Genomic DNA, 22827 nt, shown 5'->3' with positions numbered 1-22827 from the left:
AGATGAATCATTCCATTGTTTGCTGCGCTGTTGTAAAGCTTTTGGGGCGATATCATTTGCCCGAGGGCTGTGATAAACTCAATCAAGAGGCCAATCTACAGAAAACAAATCACAGAGCTCAAAAATATCTTATCTTAAATAGCTCCACGAATACTTTATTGCCAGTTTACGGTTGTATGGTTGTCGATACTGGGTGGTTCTTATCTTAGAACAGCCAGCTTTCCAGATAGCTCGGATAGGCCACTACGTGTGCAAAGTCAGGGAAATTATCAACGAATTGTTGGAATTCGTCCGTTCGATATTGCTCGTGGTGCATGTACTGACCGACGATGTTCAGGTGGAACGTTAGCTCATCGTACGGTTTGTCTGACGCATGTTCGATTAAAACCCAGAAATGGTGTGGTGAGCTGTCAATTCCATACACATAGTTGATGAAGTGTACGTCCTGCCCGTTCCAGGGATAACCACTGCGCGGAACCTCTTCGCTGAAGCTCCACTCTTGCAGTTTGTTCGGTTGAATTGGTGAAATGTAAAAGCTCATGTGGTCTGGTCCTTCGACGGAGAAATCGTATCGAGTTGTGTTGGGTGAAACGTTGGTTATGCTAAGATACTCCAGTTTGATTGGAGTCGGGAAGGTAGGGTTAGTGTTTGCCGGTAGCCACCAAGCCACGTTCCGGCGAGCGTGATGTGTACTTTGGTAGAAGGGAATACCACAATAGAGTTCCCGTTCACATTCATCGCCTAGCTGAGTGGCGCGACTCATCTCAGGGACGACGTCCATGATGTAACCGGGGGTGTGCACGTCTTGCGGGTGGATGTAAAAGTGAGTGTCCGAGTGACGCATAGTTCCATTTGGATGGTGGAAGTTACGTTCGATATGCTGTTTGAAAGGAGGGATGATGAGTTGTTAAACAATTTGTCATACGCACATGATACTTACGAATACATAATATCGTTGAGGGGATGTCTCTGCTCGGTACGGGAAACCAATTGGGGTTACGGAGAAGATGATTGTGATTATCCAGAATATAGCTAAAGTGCCGAAGTAGATAATTGGTTTCCGCATCATTGCAACAAGTGGAGTGAGAAAACTACTGATCATCAAGATTACTATTATGGCAAACAGTGCAATTAAAAACTCAGGATTAGACTCTGCGTTTCCTCGATTTTGCATCGGAATGAAAGTACTGAACACAGTCAATGAAAAACTGCTGTAGTATGCAATCGGGATTATCTGCCCAATAAGGTGAATGTAGATCCAATACGAACTGCGGAATCGAATGATCATGTTGACGATCGTTGAAGCGTTGAAGAAGATCACAGCGATTGCGAAGACGTAAGCAGAACGAATAGTCATGGCTGTCATTACAATTAATATTAACACGAATATCAACTGTTGTGCAAACATGAACAAATTGATTCGTGCTTGGAGAGTGATATCGTCCTAAAATGATTGATATTCAGTTTTCGAACAAAAGGAACATGTTTCATACTTACGATTTTATAGAAGCGAATTAACAGCATCGGTCCAAGAACCATGCACATAAGGAACGGAACTATATACAATCCAAAGATCAGCCAGCATTCAGTGAACCAAGACATAGCACCACCAGCCGCGTTCATAATAACCGCCATCAGTATAGAAAATCCAGCTCCAAGCGCAATCGACAGCAGCTGAACTCCGAAGTTGATAAAGAACTGGGCAACCACCCTTCCATAGCTCACTCCTGCGTCCGATGCAATGATCGCAAATGATCCAAAAATCAATCCCAGTCCCAGAGCCGCCATGACCGAGTTGATCACAATACCGGCCCAGTCCGGGTAGTAAATCAGAAACCAATTTAAAAAATCGAAGAATACTGCTTTGGAACCTTCATAATTATCGATGTCGCTCAGCTCCGGAGCGTTCGCCAGTCCCCGAACCAAAGCCAGAACATTGTCCCCGGTGTGTTGGAGCGTCTCCAGTGGGATGGTGTTCAGCGCGTCGTACTGCGTATGGTAGAGGTAACCCCAGGTAGAATGAGCAAAGTCCATCCCCGGCCGGTCGCCCATTTTTGTATAAACGTAGAAATCCGTTTCCGATGGCACCAGGTCCGCTTGGAACAGCTCCTCGGCGACTGCCGTACAAAATGGATGCGGAACGTGGTCTCTGTAATACTGGAATCAATGTTAATCGCTTGCGAATGAAAATTCAATGCTGACATCAAAGAATATGTTTTACGCGAAAAGATTAAGAATAGTTGATTCCTGGACTAGTAATCCATTGCCTTCAAATTTTAGTGAACAAGAATTACAATAATTATAGAAATGAATGAGCTTGTTTTTGTAAATTCGTAAGCATATGCGGTATTTCGAAAAATTTCGTTTCAGGTGGTTCGAAACGAAATTCCGCGGAATTTCGCGGAATTTTAGCATGGCGAAATCGCATTTCTTGATTTCGTTTCGTTTCGTAAAATTACAAAAATTTCGCTAGAAAAAACTAGCTTCTAACGAAATTTAACGGAATTCCGCGGAATTTCGAAACAAATTTAAACTTAAACCATTCTTCATATTATTAAAAATTTTGGCAGCGCCGCTGAGCAAAATCGTTAAGTTGTTTGTTGTTGTTGTTAAAGTTTTGAATTTAGTTTATACAATTTTTTCTAATAATACTACATAACCCTATTCTTAGTTGACAAATACGTATGTTTTTTTTTTCTATAAAACGTCTTCAGTATTTCCAAGTTTCAAATTTATATTTTGTGAGATTTTTTACTATTTGTACAATATGAATGCGGAATCTATCGTGTTGCTGCTGGTTATGGGACGGCAGCTAGTCCGGGTGAACGCGAAGTGAAAAAAAATCCACCTCGCGTAGCAGAAATTTGTACATGTTTGCACCTGGAGTACATGTACCGCTGGGGTTACTTTCGCCGGGCCCAGGGGTACCTCGGACGAAATGCTTAATGGCGGATGAATTACAATTTTAATCCAAACTTATTGATAAAGCTATGTATTTTTTTTATTTCTAAACTTTCTCTTGTACATAATAGGGTAAAGGATATGTTTTGGACCACCCTTAGGGGGCTCTTATTTTGAACGAAGAGGAATTTGCTCTCAGTGGTCCAAAATATGAGACGTCGAACTGGTGGTCCAAAATACCTCCCTTACCCTATGCATGGCGATCAGTAAATCATGACCTTTTGAATCCTGTCCTCCACAACCAGTACAATGGATGAAGAGATGTGGGACAAAAGATCAAAAGGGCAAAACCTCGAATGAACAAATTTAAAAAAAACTTCTATGCAATCTTCCGGGTCAAAACATAATGTTGAATAATATGCCAAGAATATGATTCTTAACTAAAATCTAGAGTCTATAGATTCGAAAGCCTCCATTTGAAAGACATGAAGACTTTTTCCCGAAAAGCTCAGTTGCTTTGTTGCAAGAGAATTGGAAGCATCCTTCTACGCTTCTCGGAAGCCTAGGCTTCTCGGAAGCCAAGCAGCTCGGAAGCCTCCTTTCAAGTGACACGGAAGCATCATTTCAAGAGGTTCAAACACTTTCTTTTAAGAGGCCCGGAAGCAAAGCTGTTTTTCTGGAAGATTCCTTTTTTTTCTACTTCTTAAGCCTCGGATCTCTTCAAGGGGCAAGGGAAGGGCTTTTTGAACAGGTTCGACAGCCTCATTTTAAAAGGCTCGGAAGCCTACTCTAAAGAGGGTTGGAATCCTCCTTTCTAGATGCCCGGAACTCTTCTTTTAAGCTTTCTTCTGTAACTTCCTTTTTTTCTTTTCTCCTTCTTTTAAAAGGCTCGGAAGCCTCCTTTCAAGAGGCTCGGAAATCTCCTTTCAAGAGGCTCGGAAACCTCCTTTCAAGAGGCTCGGAAGCCTCCTTTCAAGAGGCTCGGAAGCCTCCTTTCAAGAGGCTCGGAAGCCTCCTTTCAAGAGGCTCGGAAGCCTCCTTTCAAGAGGCTCGGAAGCCTCCTTTCAAGAGGCGCAGAAGCCTCCTTTCAAGAGGCCCGGAAGCCTCCTTTCAAGAGGCCTGAAGCCTCCTTCAAGAGGCTCAGAAGCCTCCTTTCAAGAGGCTCAGAAGCCTCCTTTCAAGAGGCCTCAAGCCTCCTTCAAGAGGCCTCAGAGCCTCCTTTCAAGAGGCTCAGAGCCTCCTTTCAAGAGGCCCGGAAGCCTCCTTTCAAGAGGCTCAGAAGCCTCCTTTCAAGAGGCCTCAGGCCTCCTTCAAGAGGCTCTGGAAGCCTCCTTTCAAGAGGCTCAGAGCCTCCTTTCAAGAGGCCTCAGAGCCTCCTTCAAGAGGCCTCAGCCTCCTTTCAAGAGGCTCGGAAGCCTCCTTTCAAGAGGCTCAGAAGCCTCCTTTCAAGAGGCTCGGAAGCCTCCTTTCAAGAGGCCTGGAAGCCTCCTTTCAAGAGGCCTCGAAGCCTCCTTCAAGAGGCCTCCCTTCAAGAGGCTCAGAAGCCTCCTTTCAAGAGGCTCAGAAGCCTCCTTTCAAGAGGCTCAGAAGCCTCCTTTCAAGAGGCTCGGAAGCCTCCTTTCAATAGGCTCGGAAGCCTCCTTTCAAGAGGCTCGGAAGCCTCCTTTCAAGAGGCTCGGAAGCCTCCTTTCAAGAGGTTCGGAAGCCTCCTTTCAAGAGGCTCGGAAGCCTCCTTTCAAGAGGTTCGGAAGCCTCCTTTCAAGAGGATCGGAATCCTCCTTTCAAGAGGGTAAATTGACTGTAAGGACGTGACCAGCAGCGTTATTGGTCATGAATTGGAAACTCCGAAGCAAGTGTACAATAAGAATAACTTTTTTGTATCCCAAGAATATTATTGAATTGGTGAGCTGTGCATATTTGTTGTTTCTCGTCCAATCATGATTAGCAACTAAGATGTGTACAGTTAATCAAGCTAAGCTCTTCTTTGACTATTTGCACAGTATGTAAGGAACATTAAAGATTTGTGGACATTTCTAGATCTTCGCATGAAATTTGCAAAAAAAAAAAACCAGAACGGGTTGAAAGATCATTAAAATTGCTGAAAGTTCTTTACTTATGATTGCTTTTAGCTCATACTGACCATAACAGCTGTTCTCATATGCCAAGGACACACAGACAATAGCTCAGTTCGTCGAGCTGATTGTATATAAGATTGTGCTGCCGCTAACCGCAAGTCGACCACGTCTGTATATGGTAAAACAGTTATTTGAATTTGAAAAAGTGAAATCCGAATTGCGTAAGTAATGTAAAACCAATTTAATCAAAATTCCGCGGAAAAAAAATTAAAATTTCGTTTCGTTTCGAAAAATTTCGAATCAAATGAACCTTGATTTCGTTTCGTTTCGAAGTTTCCAAAGTAAATTCATATTTCGTTTCGATTCGATCCGAATCAACATAGACATTTTAAATTTCGTCTCGTTTCGTTTCGTTGGGGAAAAGTGTGTTATCGCATACCCTTATAAATTCGACCATAATTTATCAATCGTTTTTCTTGAAATATAGATTTGACTTTTCAGAATTAAGAAGAGTTTAATAATTATAAGCAGGAGGTCATTTGTTTAGTCCCAGGTTAGTTCCTGTGGTAAAGTGGTGGAATTAAATGGGAAAGTACTAAATGCTCACCCAGACCTAATCGATTTCATCGCCGCGACGGCGACAACTAATTATTAATGACTAATTATTGGAACGAATAATTAAAACGCGGTCTCGTGCATTATAACAAATAGTATTTTGGTCATTTCTTTTGAGCCCATAGTCCGATTTTGCCCATTTTCGATAGGACACTATAGGACAGAAGTCTGCGTCGAATGCAACTTATTACAAGCAAATCGGTTCAGGATAAGTGCCCGAAAAATGAGTGACACTTTTTTACGCGATTATTCCGTAAAAAAAAAGTATTTTGGCCATAACTTCCGATCCCATAGTCCGATCCGGCCAATTTTCAATAGGAAACAATGGGATAGAAGTCTGCGTTGAATGCAACTTGTTGTGAGCAAATCGGTTAAGGATAAATGCCCGAAAAATGAGTGACACTTTGGCTACATTTTCGTGCGTGGGTGCGCGCAGACACATACACAATGCCTGGCAGAAGGCAATTTTCCAGATAGATGGAAGATACAGAAGCTGGTGTTATTGCCAAAACCAGGAAAACCGGGATCCAACATCGTACAGGCCCATTTGCTTGTTGGACACCCTCGGAAAACTCTTGGAACGGCTTATTCTCAACAGGCTCTCAAAGTACACAGAAGGTGAGCGTTAGGGTGGCTCAAAAAACACTTTTTCAATTTTTTTGATTGGCCGCCCTCTTATTCGGTTCTATTTGATGCCCTGATGCTCTGGACAAAATTTCAGCCAAATCGGTCAACGTTTGGGCGGTGCTAAACTCGTTGGAAGTTTATATGGAAAAATGTATGCAGAAACATCCAAAAATAGTGATTTGCTGTTGAAAGGCACAATTTACGATCAAGAACCATGATACTCATTCAGTTCTTGTAGAAATTAATACAGAATGTTATGCTGAAAACCGCGAGAAGATTAGAGTTTATTAGGCAAAGATATTAGCATTTTACTGGAGTGTTGTAGGGGTGAATTTATTTCTTTTCAAAGGTAAAAGAAACGAAAATTTCTCAAACCCCACTTCAGAGAAATGATAATAACTTAGCCGGGCAAACTCTAATCTTCTCGCGGTTTTCAGCATAACATTCTGTATTTAATTCTACAAGATCTGAATGAGTACCATAGTTCTTCATCGTAAGTTGTGTAGTCCAGCTGCAATTTACTGTTTTTGGATGTTTCTGCATACATTTTACCATATAAACTTCCAACGAGTTTAGCACCGCCCAAACGTTGGCCAATTTGGCTGAAATTTTATCCAGAGCATCAGGGAATTAAATAGAACCGAATAGGAGGGCGGCCCATCAAAAAAATTGAAAAAAGTTTTTCCCATACTAATTTGAGCCACCCTACTGAGCGTGGTCTATCGAATATGCAGTTCGGATTAAGGAAGGGTACATCGACGGTGGACGGTGGTCATTCGGAGGGCCGAGATGGCTTCTTAGCAAAAAAAAGGAGAGGTGGTCGGTACTGTGCTGTCGTAACAATCGATGTTAAAAACGCGTTCAACAGCGCTAGCTGGAAGGCCACGCCGTAGCACTGCATAGTATGCGTGTCCCGGCGTACTTTTGCAGGATTTTGAAAAGCTATTTCGAGAATCGTGTCCTGACTTACGAAACAAACATCGGGCAAAGGTCGATCAGGTTTCAGGATCAGGATCGATTTTTTAAAAACTTTGTTAATGTGTTTTTTTAACCCGTTTCGGTCTGACCTAGAAATCAAAATTGAAATAACCCGTGTAGGCTCATTTTTCGTCCGATTGCCATGAAATTTTCAGGGAAGAAGCGTTATCATGTCTATTTTTTTGGTACATGACTTGATTTGACCATGGTGCCAATCCGGCCGGATTTATTAAGGGGGTGGTCCTGGGTCAGATGCAGTCGAAAACGGGTCATTTTTTTAAAACCATTGATAAATGAACGAAAGTGACCAGAATGCTGATGCAAACGTGGTCAATCATCATTGACCAGCATCAGAAGTTAGTTTTGATACATTTGAATCACCAGGACATGGTTCCGGATGTTCCGGGAACTTGGTTCCCTGGGGTATCCCTGGGGTGGTGGACACTTTTCAAGTGAACAAAACCCAGTCTTGCGACATATCAAACTTCATGGTTTTGGAAGAGAATCCTAATAGATGAGTTTTTGGGAGGTTTTGGACACATTGGCCACATCCGGAAGTGTTCCCGGGAACCTGGTTCCCTCAAGGAAGTGGACAAATTTCGATTAGCACCGAAACCCATCTTGCGACATATCAAACTCCATGATTTTGAAAGACAAGCTCAATAGATGAGTTTTTGAGAGGTTTTGGACACATTGGCCACGTTCGGAAGTGTTCCCGGGAACCTGGTTCCCTCAAGAAAGTGGACAAATCTCGATTAGCACCGAAACCCATCTTGCGACATATCAAACTCCATGATTTTGGAATACAAGCTCAATAGATGAGTTTTTGAGAGGTTTTGGACACAGTGGCCACGTTCGGAAGTGTTCGCGGGAACCTGGTTCCCTCAGGGAAGTGGACAAATTTTGATTAGCACCGAAACCCATCTTGCGACATATCAAACTCCATGATTTTGAAACACACGCACAACACATGATTTTTTTAGAGGTTTTGGACACATTGGCCTCGTCCGTAAGTGTTCCCGAGAGCCTGGTTCCCTCAGGGAAGCGGACAAATTTCGATTAGCACCGAAACCCATCTTGCGACATATCAAACTCCATGATTTTGAAACACACGCACAACACATGATTTTTTGAGAGGTTTTGGACACATTGGCCTCGTCCGTAAGTGTTCCCGAGAGCCTGGTTCCCTCAGGGAAGCGGTCAAATTTCGATTAGCACCGAAACCCATCTTGTGGCATATCAAACTCCATGATTTTGAAATACAAGCTCAATAGATGAATTTTTAAGAGGTTATGGACACAGTGGCCACGTTCGGAAGTGTTTCCGGGAGCCTGGTTCCCTCAGGGAAGTGGACAAATTTTGATTAGCACCGAAACCCATCTTGCGACATAGCAAACTCCATGATTTTGAAAGACACGCACAACACATGATTTTTTGAGTGGTTTTGGACACATTGGCCTCGTCCTTAAGTGTTCCCGAGAGCCTGGTTCCCTCAGGGAAGCGGATAAATTTCGATTAGCACCGAAACCCATCTTGCGACATATCAAACTCCATGATTTTGAAAGACAAGCTCAATAGTTGAGTTTTTGAGAGATTTTGGACACATTGGCCACGTCCGGAAGTGTTCCCGGAAAATTGGTTCCGCCAAGAAAGTGGACAAATCTTGCCTAGCACCCAAACCCATCTTGCGATACATCAAACTCCATGATTTTGAAAAACAAGCACAATACATGATTTTTTGAGGAATTTTGGACAGGTTGATCACGTCCGAAAGTGTTCCCGGGAGCCTGGTTCCCTCAGGAAAGTGGACAAATTTTGATTAGCACCGAAACCCATCTTGCGACCCATCAAACTCCATGATTTTGAAAGACAAGCTCAATAGATGAGTTTTTGAGAGATTTTGGACACATTGGCCACATCCGGAAGTGTTCCCGGGAGCCTGATTGCCTCAGGGGACTGGATAAATTTCGATTAGCACCGAAACATATTTTGGGACATGTCAGACTCCATGATTTTGAAAGACAAGCATAATACATGAATTTTTGAATGATTTTGGACACACTGGCCACGTCCGGGAGTGTTCCCGGGAGCCTGGTTCTCTCAGCGAAGCGGTCAAATTTCGATTGGCTCCAAAACCCATCTTACGACATATCAAACTTCATTATTTTGCTTGACTATCAAAATCATGGAGTTTGTTACGTCACAAGATGAGTTTCGGTACTAATCTAAATTTGTTTACTTCCTTGAGGGAACCAGGTTCCCAAGAACACTTCCAGTCGTGGCCAATGTGTCCAAAATCTCAAAAAAAAAATTCATGTATTCATTTTGTCTTTCAAAATCATGAAGTTTGACATGTCGCAAGATGGGTTTCGGTGCTAATCGAAATTTGTCCGCTTCCCTGCGGGAACCAGGCTCCCGGGAACCATTACGGACGAGGCCAATGTGTCCAACCAAAACCTCTCAAAAAATCATGTGTTGTGCGTGTATTTCAAAATCATGGAGTTTGATATGTCGCAAGATGGGTTTCGGTGCTAATCAAAATTTGTCCACTTCTCTGACGGAACAAGGTCACGGGAACACTTCCGAACGTGGCCAATGTGTCCAAAACCTCTCAGAAACTCATTTATTGAGCTTGTCTTTCAAAGTCATGGAGTTTGGCATACCGCAAGATGGGTTCCGGCGCTAATCGAAATTTGTTCGCTTCCCTGAGGAAACCAGGCTCCCGGGAACACTTCCGGGCGTGGCCAATGTGTCCAAAATCTCTCAAAAACCCATCTATTGAGGTTGTCTTTAAAAATCATGGAGTTTGATGTGTCGCAAGATGGGTTTCGGTGGTTATCGAAATTTGTCCGCTCCCCTGAGGGAACCAGGCTCCAGGGAACACTTCCGAACGTGGCCAATGTGTCCAAAATTTCTCAAAAACTCATCTTTTGAGCTTGTCTTTCAAAATCATGGAGTTTGATATATCGCAAGATGGGTTTTGGTGCTAGGCAAGATATGTCCATTTTCTTGAGGGAACCAGGTTCCCGGGAACACTTCCGGACGTGACCAATGTGTCCAAAATCTCTCAAAAATTCATGTATTCTGCTTGTCTTTTAAAATCATGGAGTTTGACATGCCGCAAGATTTCGGTGCTAATCGAAGTTTGTCCGGTCCCCTGAGGAATCGAAATTTGTCCACTTCCTTGAGGGAACCAGGTTCCTGGGAACACTTCCGGATGTGGCCAATGTGTCCAAAACCTCTCAAAAAATCATGTGTTGTGCGTGTGTTTCAAAATCATGGAGTTTGATATGTCGCAAGATGGGTTTCGGTGCTAATCAAAATTTGTACACTTCCCTGAGAGGCTCCCGGGAACACTTCCAAACGTGGCCACTGTGTCCAAAACCTCTCAAAAACTCATCTATTGAGCTTGCATTTCAAAATCATGGAGTTTGATATGTCGCAAGATGGGTTTCGGTGCTAATCGAGATTTGTCCACTTTCTTGAGGGAACCAGGTTCCCGCGAACACTACCGAACGTGGCCATTGTGTCCAAAACCTCTCAAAAACTCATCTATTGAGCTTGTATTCCAAAATCATGGAGTTTGATATGTCGCAAGATGGGTTTCGGTGCTAATCGAGATTTGTCCACTTTCTTGAGGGAACCAGGATCCCGGGAACACTTCCGGATGTGGCCAATGTGTCCAAAACCTCCCAAAAACTCATCTATTAGGATTCTCTTCCAAAACCATGAAGTTTGATATGTCGCAAGACTGGGTTGTGTCCACTTGAAAAGTGTCCACTGCCCCAGGGATACCCCAGGGAACCAGGTTCCCGGAACATCCGGAACCATGTCCTGGTGATTCAAATGTATCAAAACTAACTTCTGATGCTGGTCAATGATGATTGACTACGTTTGCATCAGCATTCTGGTCACTTTCGTTCATTTATCAATGGTTTTAAAAAAATGACCCGTTTTTGACTGCATCTGACCCAGGACCCCCCCTTAATAAATCCGGCCAGACTGGCACCATCAAATCAAGTCATGTACCAAAAAATAGACATGATAACGCTTCTTCCCTGAAAATTTCATGGCAATCGGACGAAAAATGAGCCTACACGGGTTATTTCAATATTGATTTCTAGGTCAGACCGAAACGGGTTAATAAAGTTTAAAAAAATACCCATTCTTTGGAATGCGATGTACAATGGAATACTAACGCTGAAGCTGCCCAAAGGAGTCGTGATCATTGGATTTGCCGATGACGTTGTCTTGTCTATAACGGGTGAGAATCTAGAGGAGGTGGAAATGCTGGTGGGTGGAATGAAATGAAACGATCGATTTAATCGAAAACTGGATGGCTAGTGTCAGTTTACAATTGACCCACCACAAAACAGAGGTTGTGTTGATGAGTAACTGCAAAGCCGCATAGAGGTTGGAAATTTCTGTCGAAGGGCACGTAATTCGGTCTCAGCGTTCACTGAAACACCTGGAGGTGATGATAGACGATCGGTTAAATTATAATAGCCACGTTGACTATGCCTGTGCGAAGGCTGCGAAGGCAACCACAGCGTTAGCCCGAATCATGCCAAATGTTAGGGGTCCGAGGAGTAGTAGAAGGCGGCTTTTGGCGAGCGTATCATTATCCATCCTGAGGTACGGTGTCCCCGCGTGGGGTAATGCACTCAAAACCAAGCGTAACCAGGCAAAGCTAAAAAGCGTGTATCGGTTCATGGCTGTGAGAGTCGCTATCGGCTATATAGGACTATATCGTCGGAGGCAGTATGTGTGATCGCCGGGATGATTCCTGTCGGCATAATGCTGGGTGAGGATATTGAGTGCTACCATAGAAGGGACATTAGAGGTGTGAGGAAAACAGTGAGAATAGAATCAATGGCCAAATGGCAACATGAGTGGGATAACTCGGACAAAGGCCTCATTCCAAACATGACGAGTTGGGTAAACTGAAAGCACGGCGAAATAGATTTTCATCTGACGTAGTTCCGGTCGGGACACGGATGTTTTAGGAAGTATCTACATCGCTTTGGTCACGCACGTTCACCATGCTGCCACCATGTGTGCGAGGATGCGGAGGAAACGCCTGAACACGTCCTATTCGAATGCCCTAGGTTCGAGACCATACGAAGAGAAATATTAGCTTTGAGCGCGGAGAACATAGTCGGTGAGATGTGTCGCGAAGAAGCCACTTGGAATGTCGTCAAAAATGTAGTATCGCACATTCTTACGGAGTTGCAAAGAACTTGAAGACGGGACTAAAGAAAGAACGATTCGACAGCGACAGCGACCACTTGAAGATAGGGAGAGAGTGATACAATCGGTAACTGGGGAGGTTCCACCGTCGGAGAACTTCTTGTCAGAAAAGGATAGATCCGCCGCCGGGGACTATTCGAGTAGTTCGCGACTGAGCTGGGAGCTTAATGGCTCAAGGTTATTAATTATCAATCTCAGAATAACTTTCGCCGCCGGGGAGGTGCGTCAGTGTAAGCTAGATACACCGTCGGGGACTAAACCGAGTAGACGCGTAAGAGTAACGGTTTCGGGTCGTCGAGGCGCCATTGAACCGGACGTTATGCCCCACCCGGAATCTCTGGATAGACTTCGGCACTCGACCGGTCACTCGCTGAAGTGAGAAAGGACTGAAGATTGGAGAAGACAAATTAGGTGTTAAGAATAGTTCAGTCCACGCAACAGCCTTCCACGGAAGCGGGTCGTCGGTTTCTAGGGAAAATCCTTCGCCGGGGAACTCTGAGTAGTCCGCGACCGAACTGGGAGTTAAATGACTCATCGATAAAAGAAATGGTGATGAATGGCACGAGAATGTAGTTAAAAGACTATGATTAGACCTATATCAGGCTGGGAGCTGAATGGCTCAAGACAAGGGAGAACAGATCCGGGGGAGATTCCGCTGCCGGGTTTTTTTCGTCAGTGTATGCCAGATCCATCGCCAGGGACTAGGCCGAGTAGATCGCGACGCATTGAAGGGCCGGTTTCGTTGAAGGCCCGGAATCTTTGGATCGACTTCGGTACTCGTCCGGTAACCCGTTGACGTGAGAAAGTGCATAGGACTTGCTGACCAGGTGTATTAGTAGTGTTGATGTCTTCCACGGTTGCGGGTCGACGGTTTCCGTGGAGCTTCCACCTCAGGGAGACTTCCCGTTGGAGTAGCATAGATCCGCCGCCGGGGATTATCTGAGTAGAGTGCGACCAAGCTGGGAGCTAAATGGCTCGAAAAGGAGATGATGCTGAATAGCACGAGGAAAAGATAAAGGGCTCAAGACTTTCGTGTGCTTACAGGTACAAACAAAGGAGGCAAACAGCTCAGAAGTAAATAGAACATCGAAGAGATGCGCCGTGAAACGTGCCATTTTGGGAGGAGTACATTTAGTACTGCCTATCCCTTAGAAGTAATACTGGAAGGTAGTCCCGGAGGGTTCAGGATATTGGGGGAGAGGGTAACTCAAGTAACCTTCTATTACTTGGGTGGGTTTAGTGGGTCCGGCGGTTCGGCTTTCTACCTAACGCGTTAACCCCATTCTCTGAGTGATAATTTCAGGTGTCCGTATATAGATTTGCCTTCATCCCTCTATAAAAAAACACACACACACATCACTTCAATTCGTCGCACTGAGTCGATCGGTATATAACACTATGGGTCTCCGGGACATCTATAAAAAGTGTGTTTTTAGAGCGATCATATAGCCTTTACGTATACTTACACAGAAAAAATTCCGTGGTAAAAACTACTATTTTGTAGACTACGCTCTGTTTTAAAAACTACCATGAAATTTCAGTAAATTTAACCATGGTTTCAGAGAAATTCACCACTGTTTCAGTCATGTGACAACATTCCGCATGGGACACAGTTGATTTTTACTGCGCGCATAGTAAAATCAAACGGGTTTGTTATCTGCTGAAAATCGTTGGCATATTCTTAAATTAACCCTCGGAATCGTAGTTTCGACTGCAATATTTGTTTGCGTGTAGTATACGAGAAAAACAAAACGGAATCCATGACAAAAGGTCGAAAGGCAAAAGGACAACTTATCGAAAAGGATAAAAGGTCAATCAAGAACAACTTGCTTGTAATCAGGATAGGGTGTTTTCCAAAGGAATTTATGAGATGCATTTGACTTCAAGCAGAAATACCATCTCATCAATCAAAGTTGAAGAATGAGCAATTTTCAAAGAAGAAGTAACTTTGTGAAACAATATTATTAATATCTAGATAGTTCTATTAGAGGTACAAAAGATTGTTAATATGAGAAATGAATAAAACTTGTATTGTGCGATATTGATTCTCTCCGTTTCAGTTTTTTGTCTATTTCGACCTTTTGTCCCTTTTCGACCTTTTATTCTTTTCGACCTTTTGCGTCTTTCGGCCTTTTGTCCCGTTCGACGTTTTGTCCTTTTGCCCCTTTCGACCTTTTGTCCTTTTCGACCTAAAAAACGACAATGGAGGTAATAAACCATAAAGAAAGATTGTCTGCTGCTGGCGAGGATTGGGCGCTAAATCTAAACCAACATTCGGAAAGGGCGTAACAGCCAAAATTTATCCCGGATTTTTTCGCATTTTACTTACTTTTGGCTTCTTCCACCCAAGGGTGGATTTGAGTGAAAGGAACCGTAAAATGAGTTGTTTCGTGGTTCCATGTAGATGAAGAATCAGTAGGAAACTACTGTATTCCTACTAGGAATATATTTTGGAGCCCTTTTCAAATGTAGGTCTAGAAATGTCAACGAATGAAAAATCAGCACGTTTTGACAGTTCTGTACCCAACATGTGGGTCTTCAGTTAGCCTTGCGAACAAAGGCGTGCCAATCCGGAGATGGTGAGTTCAATTCTCGGTCCGGTCCAGGACGATTTCGGGTTGGAAATTTTCTCGACACCCTGGGCATTTTTTTTTGTTCGGAATGAACCACTGCGTCAATTACATTGAACTTTTGTAGTATACCCGTGTCATTTGTTTAGTGCATGTCATTCTGCTCCATTTCTATTGAGAAGAAATGAAGTAGTCGTTTTTTATTCGGATATTTCTCAAACTTAACTCTTTAGGTGGAGGTACCAGTTTCGGCGTCAACAAAAAGTGGGATAATATTCGTTTTGACCATGCAACGATACTGAAGTTCAAACATATTTTTGCTTCTTCTTATGATCTTATAAGAGATCTGATTTCATTGCGTTTGGCATTTCAGTATCTCACCTTTACACAGAGCTCTAATTAGTCAGAGGGTTTAGCAGATCCACCAAATTCGTATCCGCTTGTTTCCTAATTAATTAGCGCTCTGGAGTTTGGAGATTCATGTCGTCGGTTTCGAAATTAGCCTAAGATTGAGTTTTGTTTTTATAATTTACTTCATTGACTCCATCCAAAAGGAGCAAAAGATGGGTCATCTAAAAGCAAATTATAGTCGTTCCATACTCTTCCGACCATCACTCATAAGTATCAACAAGAATAGTAAGAACTAGAGCACAGTGTGGTAGATCTTACTCCGTAATGCACCACGTAAAGGTGTCTACCTAGCATTACGGGATGAGGGGGGGGGCTGGGCATAGTGTATCCATTGTATTTGTCACACAAGATACATACTCTAGAGTCATGGTCATTTTTCAAAATCAATAGTTTTTCGACACCTTTCTGGGTCCCAAATACAAGGTACTCCAAAACGTACTGGAGTTCGGCCCACGGTATCTATTTATTTATTTAATCAGACTAAGGCCGAAGTGGCCTGTGCGGTATATAAGAGTCTTCTCCATTCGGCTCGGTCCATGGCTACACGTCGCCAACCACGCAGTCTACGGAGGGTCCGCAAGTCATCTTCCACCTGATCGATCCACCTTGCCCGCTGCGCACCTCGCCTTCTTGTGCCCGTCGGATCGTTGTCGAGAACCATTTTCACCGGGTTACTGTTCTGGCTACGTGCCCGGCCCATCGCAGTCGTCCGATTTTCGCGGTGTGAACGATGGATGGTTCTCCCAACAGCTGATGCAATTCGTGGTTCATTCGCCTCCTCCACGTACCGTCCGCCATCTGCACCCCACCATAGATGGTACGCAGCACTTTCCTTTCGAAAACTCCAAGTGCGCGTTGGTCCTCCACGAGCATCGTCCAGGTCTCGTGTCCGTAGAGGACTACCGGTCTAATTAGCGTTTTGTAGATTGTCAGTTTGGTACGTCGGCGAACTCTATTCGATCGTTCGATGTTGAATAGGAGCGTCTTGCGGAGTCCAAAGTACGTACGATTTCCAGCCACTATGCGTCTCCGAATTTCTCTGCTGGTGTCATTTTCGGCAGTCACCAGTGAGCCCAAGTACACAAATTCTTCTACCACCTCGATTTCGTCACCACCGATGCAAACTCGCGGTGGGTGGCTCACATTGTCTTCTCTTGAACCTCTTCCTATCATGTACTTCGTCTTCGACGTGTTGATGACTAGTCCGATCCGCTTAGCTTCCCTCTTCAGTCTGATGTAGGCTTCCTCCATCTTCTCAAAGTTACGTGCCATAATATCTATGTCGTCGGCGAAACCAAATAGCTGGACGGACTTATTGAAAATGTTACCACTCGTGTTAATCCCTGCTCTTCGTATTACCCCTTCCAAAGCGATGTTGAATAGCAACGGTCCACGGCCCACGGCCCACGGTATCTACCGGATCAATCAAGGCTTTGGCAATGACCTCATCGTCAGTATACATCCAATCTGGTTCAATGAGCATATACGCATCATGCAAGTTCAATTTTCTTGAATATGGGATGCTCAATGTACTCCAAAACGTTCTGGAGTTCAGCCCGCGGTATCTACCGGATCAATTAAGGCTTTGGCAGTGTCCTCATCGTCGGTATACATCCAATCTGGTTCAATAAGCCCATACGCATCATGCGTAGCCTATTTTCTTGAATACGTGATGCTTATGGTACTCCAAAACGTTCTGGAGTCCAGCCCATCTTGTTTATTAAATCATTCAAGGCTTTAACAATGTCCTCATCGTCAGTATAGGTACTCCCCCAAATTGGTTCAGTAAGCATATACGCGTGATGCAAATCCAATTTTCTCAAGGTACTCCAAAATGTTCTGGAGTTCAGTCCATGGTATCCATCAGATTAATCAAGGCTTTCGCAATGTCCTCATCGTCAGTATACCCTCAATCTTATTCAATAGGTATATACGCATCATTTTCGTGAATACGAAATATTCAAGGTACTCCAAAATATTCTTGAGTTTAGACCTGTGCGCCGCCGCTCCACACCGGCCGTCGCCGTCAGAAATGAATCGGCGCGCCGCCACATGCAAATTTTCCACGCTGCCGTATATTTTTTACCATGCCGATGGCTATTAAAAAACTTTTAAACCAGAAGGTTAATGGGTTTCGTACATTTTGTTAGAAAATAATTTTTACTGGCAGGTTCATTTTGTCGGAAATACATATTTTCACTCAAGTTCATATTACATTTCGATCTACTTCCAAGTATGCAGATATTATTGGATGGCGACCTACACACAACTGTAACTAACACTGGGCTGACTCGCTATAACATATGCACAGAGCTTAAAATATTCATCTTCATGAAGCAACTTCGGTCCGAATTTTGACAAACATCGCATGAATATTCAAAACATAGAATGACATAGTCAGACGACTACTCCACGAACTCATTCATTTGACTGTCACTGAATGTGTTTACTATGTGCAGAAAAAACATAATTATCATTGTTTATGTTGATGTTTACCGCTGAAAGTGCCTCGCGGATGAAAATCGGATTCAGTCCTGTGTGATAAATCACTTTACTCATTTGAAACGTGTTCAGATTTCAAATAATTTATCAATTTGTAAAATGTGCATAAATATTCAATGACTAATATTCAACTGAATATTGACTGTCCAGAGCCGACTATGAATGTGTCGGAAGTGAACTGACAAATGAAGAAAAATGGACTTCACTAAAAATTTTCGATTATTTTACACTCTGCATATGCATATTTTTTCTAGGGCTGCGTCTCATTTCTAGTCTAGTCTAGTCTACTCTACACATACACAGCCAGTTCGCGAAAGAATCCTGGAAAGCGATAAATTCGACTACACCTATCACTTTTCTTGTCAATATTTATGTTTGAAGCACATCATAAATGTAGTTCAAGCATAGAAGCGGCCATGCCTACTATGCAGCGTTGTTAAAAATACCTGTGCTGAGTCTCATTTCCTGAAATAAACTCAAATTAAATTTTAAAGTGATAGTTGGATAATTTCTGAATAACGCTGCCCCCACAATGAGATTACTTTTCAAGTCATTGAATTATTGTCTCAGTGGCGTAACCACGGGAGAGACAAAATTTTCAAGACATTTTTTTTCGAACCCTCTCAAATTAAAAAAAAAGTTCATAAAAACCCCCCCAGACCAATTTTCTGGCTACGCCACTGTGTTGTATTATCGGTCTTATTGGTGTCTTTGGTGTTTTGGTCTCAAATTATTACAGAGTTCCATTCAAAATTTCAATTAATATAATTTGGAAACACAAATACATTTTTTTAAATTTCTCATAAACTTCTCTTGAAATTTCTTCTGAAATTATTTTAGTAATTCCTTTGAAAATATCTTCTAGACACCCATCGAGAAATCCACCTGAATATCTTTCAAAAATTCATCCAAAAACTTCTACAATGATTCAATCCAGGAATTCCTTCACAAATTTCTGCAAGAATTTCTTCAACAACCCTTTCCGGATTTTTTTTCGGAAGTTCCTCCAGGAAGTCCATTGGAGACAGAATCAAAAATGTCATCGAAAATTCCTACATCCATTTATCCTAAAATTTCTCTAAGGATTTCAACCAGCAATACTTCAAAAGAAATACTAAAATACAAATTTCTTTTGCAACTTCTTCAAAACTTGTTTCATGGTACATTTCAAGAACTTCTTAGAAAATTCCCACAAAAATTCCAGCATGAACTCCGTCTGGAAGGATATATCGGAGTAGTTCCTGGAGGAGTATACAATAAGGAATTCTTAGGCGAATTTCAAAATAAATTTCCGAAGTAATTCTACGAGAAATTTCTTGGGGAATCTATTGAGAGATTTATAGAAGGATTCTTGAAGTAATTTCCAAGGAAACTCTTGGAGGAACTCGAAGAAGAGAAGGTAGGAGAATTTGTGGAAGAATTTCCAGTGGCAAAATTTGGGTAGAAGTATCAGGGAAAAAATGGGGGAAATTCGAAAAGAATTCTTGTAAAAGTTTTTGTGAGAATTGGCGGGAGAAAATTCAAATATATGTAATTTACCGAGGAATTTTCGCGTATTCCATTTCTAGAGGAGTTTGTTCGAAAATGTCCAGAGGAATTTCTGAAGAATTCCAAAACGATTAATATCTTCATGGAGAAAAGTTTATCTGGAAAGAAATATCTGGAGTGATTGCAATTGAATGTCCATAAGTATTCCTAGAAAAAATCTTGGAGATATTTCCTGGGGGTGGGTGGGAGTTGGGTTTAGAAATTCTATGTGAGATTCGAAAGAAGTTCAGTGGACATTTCTGCAGAGTTCTTGAGGTAATAAAGGAATTTCTGGAGGAAAAACTGGTGGACATTCAACGGGACTATTCGCATAAAATCCGAAGAATACGCAGATAAGTTTCTAGAGGAATTCACGAAGAAATTTCGTTATTTCGGCTCTCATGGAATTCCTGGACGGCACAACAAATTTCAAAGAGAATTTGTAAAAATTGATTCAGAAATATTCAAAAAAATTCAAAAAATTCAAAAATTACCGTACGAGCTCACTGGGGAACTTCCAGACAAACTCCCTGAGGAACTTCCAAAAAGAATTTTTTGAGAAAAAATTTGAAGCAATTCTTGAAGAAACTTCCTGAGGAATTCCTGGAATTATTTTGATTGAACTTTTGTAAGAATCCCTACATTCTTGGAGGAACTTTCAGAAGAATTCCTGGATAAACTTCCCGAAGAATGTTTGGAGGAACTTCTTAACTAATTTCTGGTGGAACCTGCGGAAGAACGTTCGGAATAGTTCCTCCAGGAACTTCGGAAGGAGATCATGGAGCAATTTCCAAAGAAAAGCATGGAAGAACTTCCGGAGAAATTTCGGGAGGAACTTCCGGAGGGATTCCTGGAAGAACTTCCGGAGGAATTCCTGACGGAACTTCCGGAGGAATTCCTGACGGAACCTGCTGTAATGTTCCTCCAAAATCTGCCCCAGGAATTCCTCTGGAAATTCCCCCAGGAACCCCTAGAAATCCCTAGAACACTTTCCCAGACAAATCTACAGAAATAAATGTCTTCAAAATGTATAGAGTCATGCGATAGGTTGTACTTGGATATCATATTTCCGAAAGTATTCCTTTGATAAACCTTTCAAAAATACTATTCATCTTTTAGAAAGCAAGAGATTGTACGTCCGGTTTAGTGAAAATAACTAACGACACTTTGGTAAAACTTAAAAATCTTGAAGGATTGATCACTTGCTAAGAAATTCCATTGAAAACTTAGCATTGTTAGAAATTTGTCGGTAACCTAAACATTATGTGTCTCTGTAAATCTTAAATATGTTTTCCAAATTTTTTATTCAAAATTTAAAAAATATTGTTATTTTACTTGAATGTTCTTCTTCCTCTCAAAATCTCAGACATTGTGTTTGTTCATTTAGTTTGCTACTCGTATTATTTATCCAATCAGCATTGAATCAGCATGCATTCATTGTTCCTACTCCAACTTCCTTAAGCAATGACATCTGGCGCTGAGAATCAAAGAAGCGTGATATCCTTTCGTGTTTAGCATTATTATCGCAAGCCAATTGTTCAAAATTCCTTTTTTCTTTTTCTATGTTTCTAAGAGAAATCTTTATGTGTAATATTTATGCAAAGTAACAAAACAATCTAGGGGGTAAAACCCTCCTAGTCCCCCTGTAGTCACGCCAATGGTCTAGACTTTATTAGATGTGAGAGTAAATCCTGCATAATTGTAAAGAAGAATTTTGTCATTTAAACTTGGTTGAAAGTATGTATTTCCAACAGGAGCTACATTAATCTTGACATAACAGTAAAAATGCCATCGACGTGGTAAAAAATATTCGGAGGCGTGGCCAATTTCCATACGACAGGGCGCCGATTCATTTTTTACAGCGGCGGCCTGGTGCGGCGGCGCACAGGTTTACTTGGTTTTTCAATTTTATAAATCTTTACCCCGAATGAGCGAATAAAGATGAAATTGTAATTCTAATTCATCTACTCACCTCCATCAAGAAAGAAAACTTTGGCCCAGCTTGGAACATAATCTCCCGCCCACCATTGGCTGCCACATCCATATTGATAAACGCCCGGACGCGATCCCACCATGGATGCAAAATGAAAGCGTGGGCTCCCTGCAGAGCATTCTCTTCAAACCCGTTGAACACAAACACAATTCCGTGCTGGTACAGCCTATCATCCTTCGAAAGCTGTCGCAGAATCTCCAACATCACTACAGTCATCGTACCGTCATCGCCGGCACCGGGACTTTGCGGGACGCTATCGAAGTGCGAGCTCAACATCAGATAGTGCTGCGGCTCGGCAACTCCAGCCGGTGTCATCTTGACCAAAACGTTCTGCACTCCTTGGTAGACGCTGGTCATTGGGTAATTTTGAAAATTGAAGAATGCACTGCCATTCTGACGTTGTACCTCGATTTCGAATTGGTGTCGTGAATTCGCGCCCTCAACAATATCGTTAATGGTACGGTGTAGAAAATTGACTGTGAACTCTTCATTGTTTGAACTGCCGCCCACCCGTGGTCCATTGCTGGTCAATACAGCAAGGTTTTCTTTGGCCACCTGAGCAATGAAACGGCCTGGGTTGCTCGCTTCATCGGTGGTCGTCAATCCCGTTGGCAGCGATATCCAGTTCAGGTATACCAGGAAGTAGATTCCAACGACGGCGACCGTCAACACAAATCCCCATATCACCGAAATTGATTGACCTTGGTTTATGTCTCGTTCGCCAGAACTTTCCCTTTCGAAATGAAATCCACGTTAACTCACATAACCTGTTAATTCGAAGCACACTTACTCATTGAGTTGCTGATTTTTCCGACAAGACTTAAACATATCGTTCGATAGTTGTCTACAAGACTGTTGATTGCCAACTGCTGTGGGGGCTTCGTTATATTCGGTAATCGGATTGTTTGTACCAAATGCCGATATCTTATCAACCACTCAAGGTAGTAAAAATATTAAATTGTATTTTCTGAAGCTACCAGCCTCATTCAAAACCTCCTCCAGAGTAAGAATAGCGCAGAAACGTTGCCCACTCTTACAGCTCACTTACCTAATGGGGGCTAATTGATATGAGAACCCTAATCCCAAGGATTAAATTCCCTTAGTGCAAACGCCGTGATTGGGGATAAGGAGATTCCCAATCGGCATTGCTTCGTAGAGCAAATATATTACGAGCGTTGATGAACTTTGCCCAGCTATCGCGTGGGTGACGATTTGCGCCACAATCGCAATTGGTGAAAACATATTAATTGAACGTTGTTATAAAGTTCATTAGTAAAACAGCAAGTTGTCACTTGGAATCTCTCGGGTTGCGTCGGACCCTTAATTAAGTAATGTCAGTAAAAATCGTTGTTACTTTTCTCTTTCAATAAAGCAGAAT

General features: G+C 42.5%; 1 protein-coding gene across 1 annotated transcript; it reads right to left on the bottom strand.

Moving 5' to 3' along the window:
• Positions 1 to 107: 107 nt before the first annotated feature.
• LOC134214171 (endoplasmic reticulum metallopeptidase 1-like) lies at positions 108 to 22303 on the bottom strand. Its single transcript, XM_062693590.1, has 5 exons — positions 22240 to 22303; positions 21429 to 22182; positions 1498 to 2157; positions 941 to 1444; positions 108 to 880 (listed from the first exon to the last, which is right to left on the bottom strand). The coding sequence occupies exons 1-5, from the start codon at positions 22275 to 22277 to the stop codon at positions 206 to 208; spliced, it is 2631 nt and encodes an 876-aa protein (XP_062549574.1). The 5' UTR covers positions 22278 to 22303; the 3' UTR covers positions 108 to 205.
• Positions 22304 to 22827: the final 524 nt, after the last annotated feature.

Source organism: Armigeres subalbatus, chromosome 2 (genome assembly GCF_024139115.2).
Source record: "Armigeres subalbatus isolate Guangzhou_Male chromosome 2, GZ_Asu_2, whole genome shotgun sequence".
NCBI classification, from domain to species: Eukaryota; Metazoa; Arthropoda; class Insecta; order Diptera; family Culicidae; genus Armigeres; species Armigeres subalbatus.
Note: the sequence above shows the minus strand (reverse complement) of the source record. Positions and strands in the feature narration are given on the sequence as shown.